At 41.4% G+C, this 17,562-nt stretch overlaps 1 protein-coding gene across 1 annotated transcript in view; it reads left to right on the plus strand.

The window, feature by feature from the left end:
* CHMP3 (charged multivesicular body protein 3) overlaps positions 1-17,562 on the plus strand; it is a 76,873-nt gene that overhangs the window by 44,572 nt on the left and 14,739 nt on the right. The window contains exon 3 of the mRNA XM_047781586.1: positions 1,174-1,353. Coding sequence (XP_047637542.1) covers positions 1,174-1,353 — 180 coding nt within the window. The remainder of the gene's footprint in view (positions 1-1,173; positions 1,354-17,562) is intronic.

The following is a 17,562-nucleotide window of genomic DNA, read 5'->3' on the forward strand; positions in this document are numbered from 1 at the left end:
ATAGGGAATTATTATTTAATGGGTTTGAGTTTCAGGTTTTGTTTTTTGTTTTTTTGTTTTTTTTGGTCTTTTGTCTTCTTAGGGCCACACCCAAGGCATATGGAGGTTCCCAGGCTAGGGGTCTAATGGGAGCTACAGCTGCTGGCCTACACCACAGTCGCAGCCACGCCAGATCCAAGCCTCGAGTGCAACCTACACCACAGCTCATGGCAACACCAGGTCTTTAACCCACTGAGCGAGGCTGGGGATCAAACCTGCGTCCTCACGGATGCTAGTCAGATACGTTTCCACTGAGCCCCAGCTGGTACTCCTTTCAGCTTTGAAAGCCATAAAAAGTTCTGGAGAGTTCAGAGGGTGGTGATGGTTCACAACAATATGAATGTACTTGATCCTGCTGAACTGTGCACTTCAGAATGGTTAGAATGGTAATTTTTATGTCATATATATTTTACCACAGTAGAAAGAAAATCTCTACTCTTCACAAGACACATAACATAGATATATCCTACCTCTAGTTGAAGTTATTATCCTACTTTTAATATGTTCAGGTTTTTGGTAAGTTGCAGGGTTTTTAAATCATTAATGAATGTACTGAGATTGTACCCCTATAATTGTGAGAATACTACTTATTGATTATTAGAACAAACTCTGGAATGCATGTACAGTATTTTTGAAGTTCCTTGGTACCAGTACAAACAAGTGTTAGAATAAGCTTTTGCAAAAGCTGTTTTGAAATTTTGTCTGGTGAACTAGGATCTACTTTTCTATTTACTCTTATACTGCTTTTAATGATGTTTCTGGCCATAATGAATAGCCACCACTTTATTTTTATTTTGTTTGTATTCTCCTACCTGGTTTCTTATTTAATAGACACATTTAGATCACAATAAGAACAGATTTCAGGAGATCCTGCCGTGGCCCAGTGGGATCGACAGCATCTCTGCAGCACTGGGACACAGGTTCGATCCCTGGCCTGGAGCAGTGGGTTAAGGATCGATCATTGCCACAGCTGCAGTGTAGGTCACAACTGCGGCTCGGATATGATCCCTGGGCAGGGAAATCCATATGCCACAAGGCAGCCAAAAAAAGAAAACAAACAGATTTCAGTACCAGTAAGTTTCCTGGTCTACCCTTAATTTTTTTTGTGTGTTTTGTGTTACATGCTAAACTTAGATATCCAAAGAGAAGAAGAAAAAGTGAAACGATCTGTAAAAGATGCTGCCAAGAAGGGTCAGAAGGATGTCTGTGTGGTTCTGGCCAAGGAGATGATCCGGTCGAGAAAGGCCGTGAGCAAGCTCTATGCATCCAAAGCGCACATGAACTCCGTGCTCATGGGGATGAAGAACCAGCTGGGTAAGATGCTCATCAGCACTAGTGCCCTTGCTGTTGTTTACAACACTGGTTTCCTTGAGGAGGAAGAATGGTCTCAACTCTGGTTTTTATTTTTTGCATTGTCTTAGTTGGGGTGTTATAAAAATGCCAAATATACTTAATTACTTTCATTTTTATTTTATTGTTATTCATTTTCCTTTGCCAGTGTTGTTGAAGTAATGGAAAAAAAAAAATCTGTCTAGGGAGTTCCCATCATGGAACAGCGGAAATGAATCCAACTATCATCCGTGAGGATTCGGGTTCGATCCCTAGCCTTGCTCAGTGGGTTAAGATCCGGCTTTGCCGTGACCTGTGGTGTAGGTCGCAGACACAGCTCAGATCTGGCATTGCTGTGGCTGTGATATAGGCCAGCAGCTGTAGCTCCAGTTTGACCCCTAGCCTGAGAACCTGCATATGCCGTGGGTGCCCCTAAAAAGCAAAAAAAAAAAAACTGTCTAAATGTGCTTCAGACTGTATTTCCTTACGTGAACAGTGTTGTAAACTGACCTGAGAGTTGATGAGTCACAGGAATAAAAAGGGCCCCCCCCAATGTTTTTAATAAAATAAAATAAAAATGTTAGGAAATAAGAAGTTGACTCACACCTTAGAGGGAAGATGAAGAGGGTTTCCTCTGCCCTAGGCTCAGAGCCACCCCCCGCACGATTTTAATGATCTAAATTTGGCTTTCACTCACTTCCTTTTCTGCCTCATCTCTGGCTCTCAACCTAATGCTTTCTTATGTCTTAGGAACCTGCAGGCTCTGTGTTGGGTGGTCGGTATACGTGTGAACTATCAATTTAATTTTTTAAGATTCTTTATAATATTTAAAAGTAATCGTAATTTAGTTAACCTCTCAGTGTCCAGTATAATACCATTTATCATCTTTCACAGGCATCTGTCTCCATGCTACTGGCAGCTTGAGGTGTAGGTTAAATTTTACATCCAGTGGTTTCTTTTCTTACTCAAATTTCTGTTAAATGAAGAAATCTTAACTCAGAATTATAGTTCTTTGAGAATGGCAACAAATGACTGTCAGATCATTAGACTCAGGAACTACAGGGAAATATTTCACTAAAGAATATATTCAACTGTTAGGTACTATGCTGATGCATCACGCTCAAAAGTTAGAAGACTTGGAGTTCCTTTTGTGGCTCAGTGAGTTAAGAACCTGACTAGAATCCATGAGGATGTGGGTTCAATCCCTGGCCTCACTCAGTGGGTTAAGGATCTGGCATTGCCCCAAGTTTGGCATAGGTTGCAGGTGTGACTTAGATCTGCTGTGGCTGTGGCTGGCAGCTGTAGCTCTGAATCGAACCCTAGCCCTGGGACTTTCCATATGCCACAGGTGTGGCCCTATAAAGAAAGAAAGAAAAAAAAAAAAAAGATAACATGACTGTTTCATTTCAGAAGCCAGTACCAAATGAGTACCTGATCTATTATTTGGTTGTATTTGGCTCTGAAAGTATTCCTTTACGTTCAGTTTTAACATTTGGTTTCTCCTTCAAATCTGAATGAGAGCCTTGCTGGGTAAAGTCATCTTGGTTGGAGGTTTTTTCCTTTCATCACGTTTAGTATATCATGCCACTCCCTTCTGGCCTGCAGAGTTTCTGCTGAAAAATCTGCTGATAACCTTATCGGGGTTCCCTTGTATGTTATTTGTTTCTTTTCCCTAGCTGCTTTCAAGATTTTCTCTGTCTTTAATTTTGGTCAGTTTGATTAATATGTGTCTCAGTGTATTCCTCCTTGGTTTTATTTTGTATGGTACTCGTTGTGCTTTCTGGATTTGAGTGAGTGGTTCCTTTCCCATGTGAGGTAAGTTTTCATCTATTATCTCTTGGAATGTTTTTTCTGTCCCCTTCTCTCTCTCTTTTCCTTCTGGCACCCCTGTAATACAGATGTTGGTGCGTTTAACGTTGTCCCAGAGTTCTCTGAGACTCTCTTCATTTGTTTTCAATCTTTTTTGTGTTCTGCATCCGTAATTTCCACTGATCTGTCCTCCACCTCACTTACTCATTCTGCCTCCTGTATTCTGCTGTTAGCTGCTTCTAGTGAATTTTTTATTTCAGTTATTGTATTCCGCATCTCTTCTTGTTTAAGTTTTGTATCTTGTATCTCTTTGGTCAGGGTTTCCTGTAAGTTATCCATCTTTGCCTCCAGTTTATTTCCAGTGTCTTGCATCATCTTCAGCATCAACAGTCTAAAGTCTTTTTCCTGGAGGCTGAGACTCTCCTCATGGCTTAGCTGATTTTCTGGGGTTTTTCCTTTCTCCCTTGCCTGAGTTACAGTTCTCTGTCTTTTCTTTTTATAGGTTTTTGGTGTGGTGACCTTTTTACAGATAAGAGAGTTGTAGCCTGTCTTACTTCTGGTGTCTGCCCCCCTTGTGGCTGAAGTTGGTATGGGGGGCTTGCTGTAGGCTTCTTGATGGGAGGGGCTGATGCCTGCCCACTGGTGGGTGGAGCTGATTCTAATCCCTCTGGTGGGTGAGGTTTAGTCTCTGGATGGGATTGGAGGCAGCTGTGTGCCTGAGGGGTCTTTAGGTAGCCTGTTTACTGAGGGGCAGGGCTGTGATCCCACCTGGATTGTTCTCAGCGCTGATGGGTGGCACCCGGTTTTCCCGAAATGGCCACCTCCAGAGAAAGGCACAGCTGCTGAATATTGCTGAGAGCTTTGCTTCCAATGTCCTTCCCTCACAACAAGCCACATTCACCCCTGTTTTCCCAAGAGGTTCTCCAAGAACTGCAGTCAGGTGTGACCCAGATTCCTATGGAGACTTTGCTTTGCTGTCGGACCCAGTGCATGTGAAAGTCTATGTGCCTTTTAGGAATGGGGTCTCCATTTCCCCGAGTCCCATGGAGCTCCTGTGCACAAGCCCCACTGGCCTTCAATGCCAGATGCTCCAGGGGCTCTTTCTTCCAGTGCCAGATCCCCACACGTGGGAGTTTAACATGGGGCTCAGAACTCTCACTCCTATAGGTGAGTCTCTGTGAACCAGTTAGTTTCCAGTATGTGGGGCTTCCCACCTGGGAGGTATGGGGTTGCTTATATCATGAAATCGCCCCTCCTGCTTCTTGATGTGGCCTCCTCTTTGTCTTCTGGAGTTAGGGTATCTTTTTTTAAGGTTTCCAGTCCATTTGGTTGAAGGTTGCTCATCATTTAGTTGTAAATTTTGTTGTTTTTAGGAGAGAAGTTGAGCTCCAGTCCTTCTATTCTGCCATGTTAATCCCATCTCTCAATGGTATGGATCCTGTGCCTGGACTCACAGAGGTTCAGGTTCTTCATGTTTCCTCACAGAAGGAATTCAGCAAGAGACAAAGTCAGTTTTTTAGCATTTGGATGTGGGGTTTGTTAATATGTCATGTAGTGAATATATCAGTTTCTTTCTCCAGATACTGAAGAAGATAATCCATGGATTGAGAAAGAGTAAAACAATAAGGCAAACTGTACCATATCTTCTTAATTTTTAACAACTGTGTTATTTCAGCCCTAAAGTGATGTATTTAGGCTCTTTAAATATTGGGTATGTAACCTGGATATATGCCTTTTGGACAGCTGAGTATTCAGTACCTTGAAGAAATAGACTAATCTTTTCTGTCATTTTGAAAGCTTAACTAAGTACACTTGCCTTTAACAGCCATCACTGAAAGTTTCATATTTATTCCCTATTTTTATTTTTTTTTTTTGCAACATGCTGAAAAGGTAAATGTTCCCTTAACCATGATAAGCTTATTTTTAAAAATTTCGGTATTTCCTTTACTGAATCAATACCAGAAAACATAAAACTTATTTTACCTTTCCTCCCCCCCATGAATAAAGCACTGTATGCATAGACTCTCCCTCTCCCTAATTGCAGAGATTATAGCCCACAGGATAAAATGTTACCTAATAGCCAGAACCAGTAAAATTTGACATTTTGTTATATTTGCCTCAGTTTTATATCATAAAAGAAAGCAAGCAGTATTACTAAAGTTGACTCTTCCTTAATACTCCTTCCCAGTTCCATTCCCTTCTCTTTTAACCTCCCTAGAGGTCCCACTATTATGAAGATTTAATTTGTATAAGTGTTATTATAATATATGTACCATTCTGGATCTTTTCTTACCCATTTATTACTGTGTTATTGCAATACACCCATAATGATAAATGTATTTTTACCTCCTGTATAGTATTCCATCCTTTGCCTGGATTGCATTTTATTTTGCTCTTCCCTGTTGACGGACATTTAAGCTGTTTCCAGTTTTTACTATCACTAACAGTGCTGCTCTGAATGTCTTCACTTTTGCACATGTGTTTCTTTAGGACAGTTTCTACTCAATAGTAAAATTGCCAGGTTGAAAATAGGTTTAAATTTTGCTAGAACTACAAAATTGCTCTCCAAGGAGGCTTTACTAATTTATATTCCCACTAGCAGCAGATAAGGGTTTTTTTTTTTTAATGGCCTCACCCATAAATTTTTTTTTGATTATCACCCCTGACATATGGAAGTTCCTGGGCCAGGGATTAAATCTGAGCTGCAGCTGTGACCTTTGCCTTTAAACACTTTAACCCTCCGCAGCTGGGCTGGGGATCAAACCTGCACCTCTGCAGCAACCTGAGCCACTGCAGTCAGATTCTTAACCCACTGCACCACCACAGGGGGAACTCCTGTGAAGGTTCTTTTTTCCATACTTTTTCACCAGCACTTGTCAAAACTCTTGGGTTTTTGTTGTTGTTGTTTTGTTTTTTTGTCTTTTCTAGGGCGCAGCACATGGAGGTTCCCAGGCTAGGGGTCTAATTGAAGCTATTGCCGCCAGCCTACGCCAGAGCCATAGCAATGTCAGATCCGAGCCGCATCTGCGACCTACACCACAGCTCATGGCAATGCCAGATCTTTTTTTTTTTTTTTTTTTTTTTTTTTTTTTTTTTTATTTTCCCACTGTACAGCAAGGGGATCAAGTTATCCTTACATGTATACATTACAATTACATTTTTCCCCCACCCTTTCTTCTGTTGCAACATGAGTATCTAGACAAAGTTCTCAATGCTACTCAGCAGGATCTCCTTGTAAATCTATTCTAAGTTGTGTCTGATAAGCCCAAGCTCCCGATCCCTCCCACTCCCTCCCCCTCCCATCAGGCAGCCACAAGTCTCTTCTCCAAGTCCATGATTTTCTTTTCTGAGGAGATGTTCATTTGTGCTGGATATTAGATTCCAGTTATAAGTGATATCTATGGTATTTGTCTCTGTCTTTCTGGCTCATTTCACTCAGTATGAGATTCTCTAGTTCCATCCATGTTGCTGCAAATGGCATGATGTCATTCTTTTTTTATGGCTGAGTAGTATTCCATTGTGTATATATACCACCTCTTCTGAATCCAATCACCTGTCGATGGACATTTGGGTTGTTTCCATGTCCTGGCTATTGTGAATAGTGCTGCAATGAACATGCGGGTGCACGTGTCTCTTTTAAGTAGAGTTTTGTCCGGATAGATGCCCAAGAGTGGGATTGCGGGGTCATATGGAAGTTCTATGGATAGATTTCTAAGGTATCTGCAAACTGTTCTCCATAGTGGCTGTACCAGTTTCCATTCCCACCAACAGTGCAGGAGGGTTCCCTTTTCTCCACAGCCCCTCCAGCACTTGTTATTTGTGGATTTATTAATGATAGCCATTCTGACTGGTGTGAGGTGGTATCTCATGGTAGTTTTGATTTGCATTTCTCTTATAACCAGCGATGTTGAGCATTTTTTCATGTGTTTGCTGGCCATCTGTATATCTTCTTTGGAGAAATGTCTATTCAGGTCTTTTGCCCATTTGTCCATTGATTGATTGGCTTTTTTGCTGTTGGGTTGTATAAGTTGTTTATATATTCTAGAGATTAAGCCCTTGTCAGTTGCATCATTTGAAACTATTTTCTCCCATTCTGAAAGTTGTCTTTTTGTTTTCTTTTGGGTTTCCTTTGCTGTGCAAAAGCTTTTCAGTTTGATTAGGTCCCATGGGTTTATTTTTGCTCTAATTTCGATTGCTTTGGGAGACTGACCTGAGAAGATATTCATGATGTTGATGTCAGAGAGTGTTTTGCCTATGTTTTCTTCTAGGAGTTTGATGGTGTCCTGTCTGTCGTATATTTAAGTCTTTCAGCCATTTGGAGTTTATTTTTGTGCCTGGTGTGAGGGTGTGTTCTAGTTTCATTGCTTTGCATGCAGCTGTCCAGGTTTCCCAGCAATGCTTGCTGAATAGACTTTTTTTTCCCCGTTTTATGTTCTTGCCTCCCTTGTCAAAGCTTAATTGACCCTAGGTGTCAGGGTTTATTTCTGGGTTCTCTCTTCTGTTCCATTGGTCTGTCTGTCTGTTTTGATCCCAGTACCACACTGTTTTGATGACTGTGGCTTTGTAGTATTTCTTGAAGTCTGGGAGAGTTATGCCTCCTGCTTGGTTTTTTGGCGATTCTGGGTCTTTTGTGGTTCCATATAAATGTTTGGATTGTTTGTTCTAGTTCTGTGAAAAATGTCATGGGTCATTTGATAGGGATTGCATTGAATCTGTAGATTGCTTTGGGTAGTATGGCCATTTTTACAATATTGATTTTCCCAATCCAGGAACATGGAATATCTTTCCATTTCTTTACATCTTCTTTGATTTCTTATTAAATTTTTATAGTTCTCGGCATATAGGTCCTTTACCTCCTTGGTCAGGTGTATTCCGAGGTATTTGATTTTGTGAGGTGCAATTTTAAAAGGTATCGTATTTTTGTATTCCTTTTCTAATGTTTCATTGCCGGTATACAGAAATGCAACTGACTTCTGAATGTTCATCTTATATCCTGCTCCTTTGCTGAATTTATTAATCAGCTCAAGTAGTTTTGGGGTTGAGTCCTTAGGGTTTTCTGTGTATAGTATCATGTCATCTGCATACAGTGACAGTTTGATCTCTTCTCTTCCTATATGGATGCCTTTTATTTCTTTTGTTTGTCTACCTGCTGTGGCTAGGACTTCCACAACTATGTTGAAGAGCAGTGGTGAGAGTAGGCATCCCTGTCTTGTTCCAGATTTGAGTGAGAAGGCTTTCAGTTTTTCCCCATTGAGTATTATATTTGCTGTGGGTTTCTCATAAATGGCTTTGATTATATTCAGGAATGTTCCCTCTATACCCACTTTGGCGAGGGTCTTGATCATGAATGGATGTTGGACTTTGTCAAATGCTTTTTCTGTGTCTTTTGAGATGATCATATGATTTTTGACTTTTTTTTTTTTTGTTAATGTGGTGTATGATGTTGATTTTCGTATGTTGAACCATCCTTGTGAACCTGGGATGAACCCTACCTGGTCATGGTGTATAATTTTTTTGATATGTTGTTGGATTCGGTTGGCTAAGATTTTGTTGAGAATTTTTGCATCTATATTCATCAATGATATTGGCCGATAGTTTTCTTTTGTGGTGGTATCTCTGTCTGGTTTTGGAATGAGGGTGATGGTGGCATCATAGAATGTCTTTGGGAGTATTCCTTCTTCTTCAACCTTTTGAAAGAGTTTAAGGAGGATGGGCACCAATTCCTCTTTATATGTTTGATAAAATTCGCCTGTGAAGCCATCTGGTCCTGGACTTTTATTTGTAGGGAGTGTTTTCATGACATCTTCAATTTCATTTCTAGTGATCGGTCTGTTCAGTTGGTCTGTTTCTTCTTGATTCAGTTTTGGCAGGTTGTAAGAGTCTAGAAAATTGTCCATTTCTTCCAGATTGTCAAACTTGTTGCCGTATTCTCTTATGGTTTTTTGTATTTCTGCTGTATCCGTTGTGATTTCTCCTTTTTCATTTCTAATTTTGGTTATTTGGGTTCTTTCTCTCCTCTTTTTAATGAGTCTGGCCAGGGGTTTGTCAATTTTGTTTACCTTTTCAAAGAACCAGCTCTTGGTTTTATTAATTTTCTCTATTTTTTGAATCTCTATTTTATGGATTTCTTCTTTGATCTTTATAATTTCCTTCCTTCTGCTGACTTTTGGTCTTTTTTGTTCTTTTTCTAGTTCGTTTAGGTGGAGGGTTAAGTTGTCAATTTGGGATCTTTCTTCTTTTTGGAGAAAGGCCTGTATTGCTATAAATTTCCCTCTGAGCACTGCTTTCGCAGCATCCCATAGATTTTGAGAGGTTGTGTCTTCATTATCATTTGTTTCAAGGTAGTTTTTAATTTCCTTCTTGATTTCCTCCTTGACCCATTGGTTTTTTAGTAGCATGTTGTTTAGTCTCCATGCAGTAGGTTTTTTCTCTTTCCTTTTTCCATGGTTGATTTCTAATTTCATGGCATTGTGGTCAGAGAAGATACTTGAGATAATTTCTATGCTCCTAAATTTATTGAGGTTAGCTTTGTGTCCCAATATGTGGTCGATTTTTGAGAATGTTCCATGAGCATTTGAGAAGAATGTGTATTCTGATGTTTTTGGATGTAGTGTCCTGAAGATATCAATGAAGTCTAACTTTTCTATTGTTTCCTTTAGGATCTCTGTTGCTTTATTGGTTTTCTGTCTAGAGGATCTGTCCATTGATGTGACGGGGGTATTAAGGTCTCCTACTATGATTGTATTCTCATCAATATCTCCCTTATGTCTGTTAATATTTGTTGTGTGTATCTGGGTGCTCCTGTATTTGGGGCATATATGCTGACGATAGTAACATCCTCTCCTTGGATGGATCCCTTAATCGTTAAATAGTGTCCTTCTTTGTCTTTCTTTATGTCTTTTGTTTTAAAGTCTATTTTGTCTGATATGAGTGTTGCGACTCCTGCTTTTCTGTCATGTCTATTGGCGTGAAATATTTTTCCCCACCCCTTCACTTTCAATCTATATGTATCCTTTGTCCTAAGGTGAGTTTCTTGTAGGCAGCATATTGAAGGTTTTTGCCTTTTTATCCACTCAGCCACTCTGTGTCTTTTGATTGGGGCATTCAGTCCATTGACATTTAAGGTGATAAGTGATTGATGATTATTTATTGCCATTTTGAACCTCGTGTTCCAGTTGATTCTATGGTTCTCCATTCTTCCTTTTTTTTTTTTTTTGGTTGGATGGTCTCCTGTTATTATCTGCTTGAGTGTTTTTTTTTGTTTTTTTTTTCATTTTTTGCTAATGCAGTGTTTGGTTTTGGTTTGTGGGTGCCCTGTTTTTTAAGTATGCTAACCCCTTCCTATAATTGTGTGTTTTAGCCTGATGGTCCTGTAAGTTCAAACACTTCATTACTATATTAAAATTAAGAAGAGAAACATACAAACAAACAAAAAGAGTTATTTATTTCCTAACATCCCTTGCCCACATTTTATGATTTTGATGACTTTTTTTTTTCTTTTTAATTTTATTTTGTTTGAAGCATGTTCATGATTAAATCTGTATGCTGGCTTATTTGAGTGACTGCTCTCTGATTGCGGTTTTCTCAGTCCTAGTTCTTCCTCTTCTTTTTTTTTTTTTCCCTTTTTTCTTTCCTTTCCTTCCTTTCTTTTTGGTTTAGAGAAGACCTTTCAGTATTTCTTTTAACCTGGGTTTTGTGTTGCTGTATTCTTTTAGTTTTTGTTTGTTGGAAAAAAATTTTAATTTCCCCTTCTATTTTAAATGATATTCTTGCTGGATAGAGTATTCTCGGTTGCACATTTTTTCCTTTTAGCACTTTAAATATCTCTTGCCATTCCCTCTTGGCCTGTAGTGTTTCTGTAGAGAAATCAGCTGATAATCTTATGAGGGTTCCCTTGTAGGTAACATTCTACTTTTCTCTTGCTGCCTTTAGGATCCTCTCTTTATCACTAACTCTTGCCATTTTTATTATTATGTGTCTTGGTGTGGGTCTATTTGGGTTCAATTTGTTTGGGGCCCTCTGTGGCTTCCTGTATCTTGAGCCCAGTATCCTTTAGATTTGGGAAGTTTCCAGCGATAATTTCTTCTAATATATTTTCCATTCCCTTATCTTTTTCTACTCCTTCTGGAATTCCTATTATGCGTAGATTGGCCCGCTTTATATTATCCCATAGGTCTCTTATATTGCTTTCCTGTTTTTTGATTTGGCTTTCTGTCTGCTGACCTGATTGGGTGATTTCCATTATTCTATCTTCCATATCACTGATTCGTTCTTCTGCATTATTCATTCTGGTCTTTACTGCCCTTAGTTCAGTTTGTATCTCTGCAAATGAATGTTCTAGTTTTTCTTGGCTCCTCCTTATATTTTCTAGTTCCTTCCTGAGGGTATCTGCATTACTGTTCATATCTTCTCTTAATTCCTTCAGTATTTTCACTATTTCTCTTTTGAACTCCAGGTCTGTCAGACTGCAGAGATCTGTTTCATTGTTGACTGTCTTAGGTGAGTTCTCCTGTTGGTTTGACTGGGGGTGGTTTCTCAGCTTCTTCATCTTGCTTGTTGTTTTCTTTCTCCTGAGGGAGTTGTACTCTCCGTGACCGGGCAGTGTTTGCCTTGTCACTGCCGTGGAATGTTCCCTGAGGGCTAGTGTTGTTGGTCAGTCTTTTTTGAGGCAGTGTGGCTTTTCTGGAGTGTTGATGGGGCTAACAGGTCTCTTTGAAGCAAAGGAGGACTTCCTGAGGGCAGACAGGACTGGGAGGTCCACACCACGATGGTAGCATATTTCACTCGGTCAGGCAGAGCTTGCTCTGGTGTTTTTAGGCTGTGGGGTTCTTGTAGGGGGTTGGCAGTGTTGGGCAGCTGTTCCTCAGGAGTGCAGCACACCCTGAGGGCTGGAGCAGCTATCTGGGTCACTGAGAACCCAAGAGGCTCTTCCCTAGGGCAGCCCAACTCAGAAGGATGGCCTGAGAATGTAGGAAGATATTTTCACAGTCTGGCCAAGCTTGTTGTAGCTTTTCTGGGCTGCAAGGGGTCCTGCAGAGAGCTGGCAGTCCTTTGCAGCTGTTCTGCAAGAGTGCAGCACCCCCTGAGGGCTTGGGTGGCTAGCTGGGCCGCTGCCAACCAAAGAGGCTCCTCTCCAGGGCAGCCCAACTCAGAAAGACCATCCGAGAATTAGGGGTAATGCCAGATCTTTAAGCCACTGAACGAGGCCAGGGATTGAACCCATAACCTCATGGTTCCTAGTCGGATTCGTTTCCACTGTGCCACAACAGGAACTCCAAAACTCTTGAATTTTTGAGAAATGTTATAACATTCCTCTAGGAACTACTGGGCTTAATTGATCACTCTCTTATGTTCATTTTTTCTCCCTGTGTGCTGATATCAAAATATCTTTTCAAGCAGTCATAGCTCATAAATATTCGCTAATCTACATGAAAAAAATCTCTTCTCCTGTAGCATATACTTTCAGTAGTGAACGTAACAGCATAAGAGCCTATTATTCTTTAAATATACATCCTTGACAATATATTATGTTGTTTCAAATGTATGTTATATAGTGGCTTTTTCACACCTGGAAAGTAAAACATCTGCTGGTGGATACTTACATGTTCAAGTGCTCTAGGGCTTTCTTTTAGATCCTCTGCTCTTTCCCAACCTCCTCTCTCCCCTAGGTGATCACATCTAACCTCATGCCTGTAAAGGCCGTTGCTTTCCAGGTTTTTATCCTTAGGGCTGCCTTTTTCGCCTAGTGTATGCTTGACATTTCTACTTATATCTTAATGGTTGTGTCAGAATTAAGAAGACTCTTGACTGGTCTTTCCTCTGTATTGCTGCCTGCTCCCTGTATTTTCCCCTGGGAATCCAAGACATCATTTGATCTTATCTGCAGATATCTCCACTTGCCTTTCTAAAAGACAAGTTTCTATCACTTCTGTTCCTTGGTCCTTCAGTTTTCGGATAGGTTCTTGTGATCATTGTCTTTCCACTATATTTTCTGTTCTTTCTGAAAGGAGAAGATTTTATTCAGTGGTTAGACTTCTCAGACTGATCCTTTAATTTTTTTATCTTTCCTATTTTCCACTTTGAAAATAATAAGATTGTTCCTTCCTCATAAGATTGTCCTGAGACTTTTCAGTGCCTGGCTCATGGTAACTGCGTATATATAGTTTCTAAATAATATTGTCATTATCATTATCAGTTTTGACTTGGTGTTCTGTTTTCTGAGAAATTTGCCCAACTTTATTTTCTGTTTTCTTCTATCTTTTTATTTTGTCTTTTTAGGGCCATACCCTCAGCATATAGAAGTTCCCAGGCTAGGGATCGAATCAGAGCCATAGCCTCCAGCCTACACCACAGCCACAGCAATGCCAGATCCAATCCGCATCTGCAGCCTACACTATAGCTCATGGCAACACGGGGTCCTTAATCCACTGAGTGAGGCCAGGGATTGAACCTGCATCCTCATAGTTACTTGTCAGGTTCTTAACCCACTGAGCCACAATGGGAACGCCTCCATTTCTTGTCTTGAAATCTTTTGGCCCTCTTGATTTATAATTTTCAAGAAAGAGTTCTCTGATAGTTCTTTTTTGTTGTCGATGTTGTCATTGTTACTGTCTTTTTGTCTTTTTAGGGCCGAACCTGTGGCATATGGAGGTTCCCAGGCTAGGGGTCCAATTGGAGCTATCGCTGCCGGCCTACACCCCACCTCACAGCAACACCAGATCCTTAACCCACTCAGCAAGGCCAGGGATTGAACCCACAACCTCATGGTTCCTAGTCGGATTCGTTTCCCCTGTGCCATGACGGGAACTCCTGATAGTTCCTTTTTAAAAAGATAATCGTCTTGTTCTTATTTCATGAATACGATGGTTTTTTTTAATTATTGATAATCTTAAAATTTTTTTTCTTACGTTCCTTGCATTGTTTCTCAGAGCTCCTTCTCCCCACCAAACCTTTCTTCCTTATCTCTTTCTTCTTTTTTAAGGGTGAGAGGGAAAGAGGCCGGATTAAGTGTATGTTTCATGAGAACCTTCTCCAGTCTTCTCAGGCAGGTACCCTAAGCTACAAAGAGAAAAGTGGTAATTCGTGTAATAAATCCATTTCTTTTAGCCCCTGTTATGTGCCAGATTTACTACTTTTTGCTGGGCACCAGAGATAAAATGATGGACATTGCAGGCACAGTGGTTGCCTTCTAGGTATGGGGTGAAAAGCAAAATAGTTAAATTTAATAAAAATACCTAATAAATAATGAATACTCAAATGGATATTTATAAATGCAAACTGTGATGAGCACTAGGAGACTGTGAAAGGCAGTCAGGGGTGGCTTCTTTTAGGTACTGATGACATCCGAGGGAGGATGAGTAATTAAGCAGGAGAGTGGTGTTTGTTCCAGCCTGAGTGTCAGTGTACACAAGTGAAGGCTCTGGGGCCAAAAAGAACTGTGCACTTAAACTTGAAGGAAGATCTGGGAGATTGAGGTGATGGGAGCAGGGGGAGAGCTGTCTGGAGAGGGTGAGCAGGGAGGTGAGGAGACAATTGAGTTGATACAGCTGGTAAGTGAACAAGGGTTTTCGGTGACAGGTTCAGATTGATTCATGCTCTGGCAAATTGCAGTGGGAGTCCAGAGGAGTAGCTGGGGGGAAAACCAGAGAGGCGTCTGGGTAGAGAGCTTAGGGTGTACAAAGGCACAGGTGAAATAATTCAGGTGTTTCAGCAAGCCAAGTGATTCAGTCTGACAAGAGTGCATGAAAGCAGGCAATGGGAGATGAGGTAAGAAAGGTGACTTGGGCTCAGAGTTTGGAGAATTCTGCTGAGTTGTGGCTTTATCTCCCAGGCAGCAGGGAGCCTCGTACACTGTAAACAAGGGCTGCTGGTGCAGCCAGGTGGGAAAAAAGGGGGACCTGAGAGGGAATGAGCAGGCCCAGATGGTCTGTTTAGTGGGATGGGCAGGAGAGGAGACACTGAAGAGGGTGCAGAGGAAGTGGATGGGGTGAAGGCAGAAATAAGCCTGAGGTGCTCCAAGCCCTTGAACCTGCAAAGATTGGTTCATTAAAAGACACTGGAGGAGTTCCCACTGTGGCACAATGGGTTAAGAATCCAATTTCAGTGGCTCGGATCACTGCAGAAGCACAGGTTTAATCCTGGGCCCAGAAACTTATATAAGCCACAGGTGTGACCATTTAAAAAAAAACAAAACAAAAAAAAACCACTGGAAACCCAGAGAGAGGAGCAGACCTAAGAGACACATGATATTCCATTTGGGGCTGTCCAGACCGTCTCCATGGAGGGTCACCCTGCTACCCCAGCACCTAAGGACAGCGCCTGGCGGGAGGAGTCCCCAGGGAGGGTTGTTGAGAGGGTTACAGGTGAGAGGTTACAGTCAGATGTTGTCTGTTGGCAAATTAAATACAGGAAAGAAGGCAACTGATGATAGAACCCAGAACAGAGTAGGAGGGAGGAGTCTGCATCCTGGCAGGGAGAAAAGAGAAAACTAGAAATACTGTGACTAGAGTTCCTGAGATGTCTTTGACCTCCAGTGTCCCCCATCCCACCCCGGGACTTGCTGCTTTGAAAAGCTACCTTTTGATGAAATCAAGATGTTCCTCTATTAAAATGCAGATGTTCCCGGGAGGGGTAACATGTTGAGCCTTGTCAGCTATTAATATATTTGTAATGATTAGATGTTTTCCAAGTGATGGCTTTCTGACAGCAGCTTCATGCAGAACAAGACAGGTGATGAATGTGTTCTGGTTGAGGGAGAAAGTTGGGAGAGTTGAGAAGGTGGGGCAGGAATTAGACTTACCATGTGATCCAAAAATTCCACTTCTGGGTAAGTACCCAAAAGAACTGAAAGCAGCAACTCACACAGGTACGTGTATGTCCATGTTCGTAGCAGCATTATTCATAATAGGCAAAAGGAAAAAGCAATGCCAGTGTCCTATTGAAGGATGAGTGGCTAAACAAAACATGATACATACACGATGGAATATTATTCAGCCTTTAAAAGGGAGGAAATTCATTTTTTTTTTTTTTGTCTTTTGTTGTTGTTGTTGCTATTTCTTGGGCTGCTCCTGCGGCATATGGAGGTTCCCAGGCTAGGGGTTGAATCGGAGCTGTAGCTGCCAGCCTACGCCAGAGCCACAGCAACGTGGGATCCGAGCCGTGTCTGCAACCTACACCACAGCTCACGGCAACGCTGGATCCTTAACCCGCTGAGCAAGGCCAGGGACCGAACCCGCAACCTCATGGTTCCTAGTCGGATTCGTTAACCACTGCGCCACAACGGGAACTCCAAAAGGGAGGAAATTCTGACACAGTACCACATGGGTGAACCTCAAAGGCATTATGCTAAGTGAAATACGCCTGTCACAAAAGGACAAATACTACGTGATTCTACTTCTTTGAGGAACATAGAATAGTCAAATTCCTGGAGACAGAAAGTAGAATGGTGGTCTCCAGGAGTTGGAGGGAGAGGGGAATGGGAAGTTAAAAGAGTTTAATGGGAGCAGAACTTCAGTTTGGGGAGATGAAAATGTTTTGGAGATGGATGGTGGTGATGGTTGCACAACAATGCAGACGTACTCAGTACCATTGATCTGTACACTTAGAAATCGTTAGCGCAAGAGTTCCCACTATGGCACAGAAGGATTGGTGGCATCATGGAGACCCTGGAACACAGATGTGATCCCGACCTTGCGCCGTGGGTTAAGGATCCAGTGTTGTTGCAGCTTTGGCTTAGATTGAGCAGTAAATGGATAGAGCAGTAAATTTTATGTTTATTTTGCCACAATTAAAAAAAAGGGGGGGGGGGGGCTAGGCAGGCCCAGGTGCTGAGTCAGGGTGGGGTCCTGGTGACAAAGACTGAAGGGCCCCCTTGGTGCTGGGGCTAGAGGGGCCATGAAAATGGAGGCCCAGGCCGAAAAGTCATCCGTCCACCTCAGTATCTGGTGGGATTTCCTTTGCTGGCCTGTTTCTTTGTTTTGTTTCCTAGCTTTGATTAGAGCATTTGCAAGTAAGTTTGCAAAGTATAAATCTTTGAGGCAAAACATAACACTTGTGAAATTTAAACCTGTGTTTAAACCTGTGAATTAGAACACATTTTTAAATAACTTTTTAGTGTTTGTAATTTAAGTTATGCAGGCTTGCTATGAAGAAAAAAACTACAGAAATATATAAAATAAAAAGTAAATGGTCACCGAGTTCCCTGGTAGCACAGTGGGTTATAGATCTGGCATGGCCACTTCTGTGGCTCGGGTTCAGTCTCTGGCCTGGGAACGTCCACATGCTATGGGTGGGGCCCCCCCACAAAATAAAAAAGTAAAGGTTTATCAGTTCCCTTGTCTTGGTTTCAGCTCTCTTTTCCAACAGTAACTTCTGTTAGATTACTAT

This window comes from Phacochoerus africanus, chromosome 5 (assembly GCF_016906955.1).
Source record: "Phacochoerus africanus isolate WHEZ1 chromosome 5, ROS_Pafr_v1, whole genome shotgun sequence".
In the NCBI taxonomy this organism is placed as follows: domain Eukaryota; kingdom Metazoa; phylum Chordata; class Mammalia; order Artiodactyla; family Suidae; genus Phacochoerus; species Phacochoerus africanus.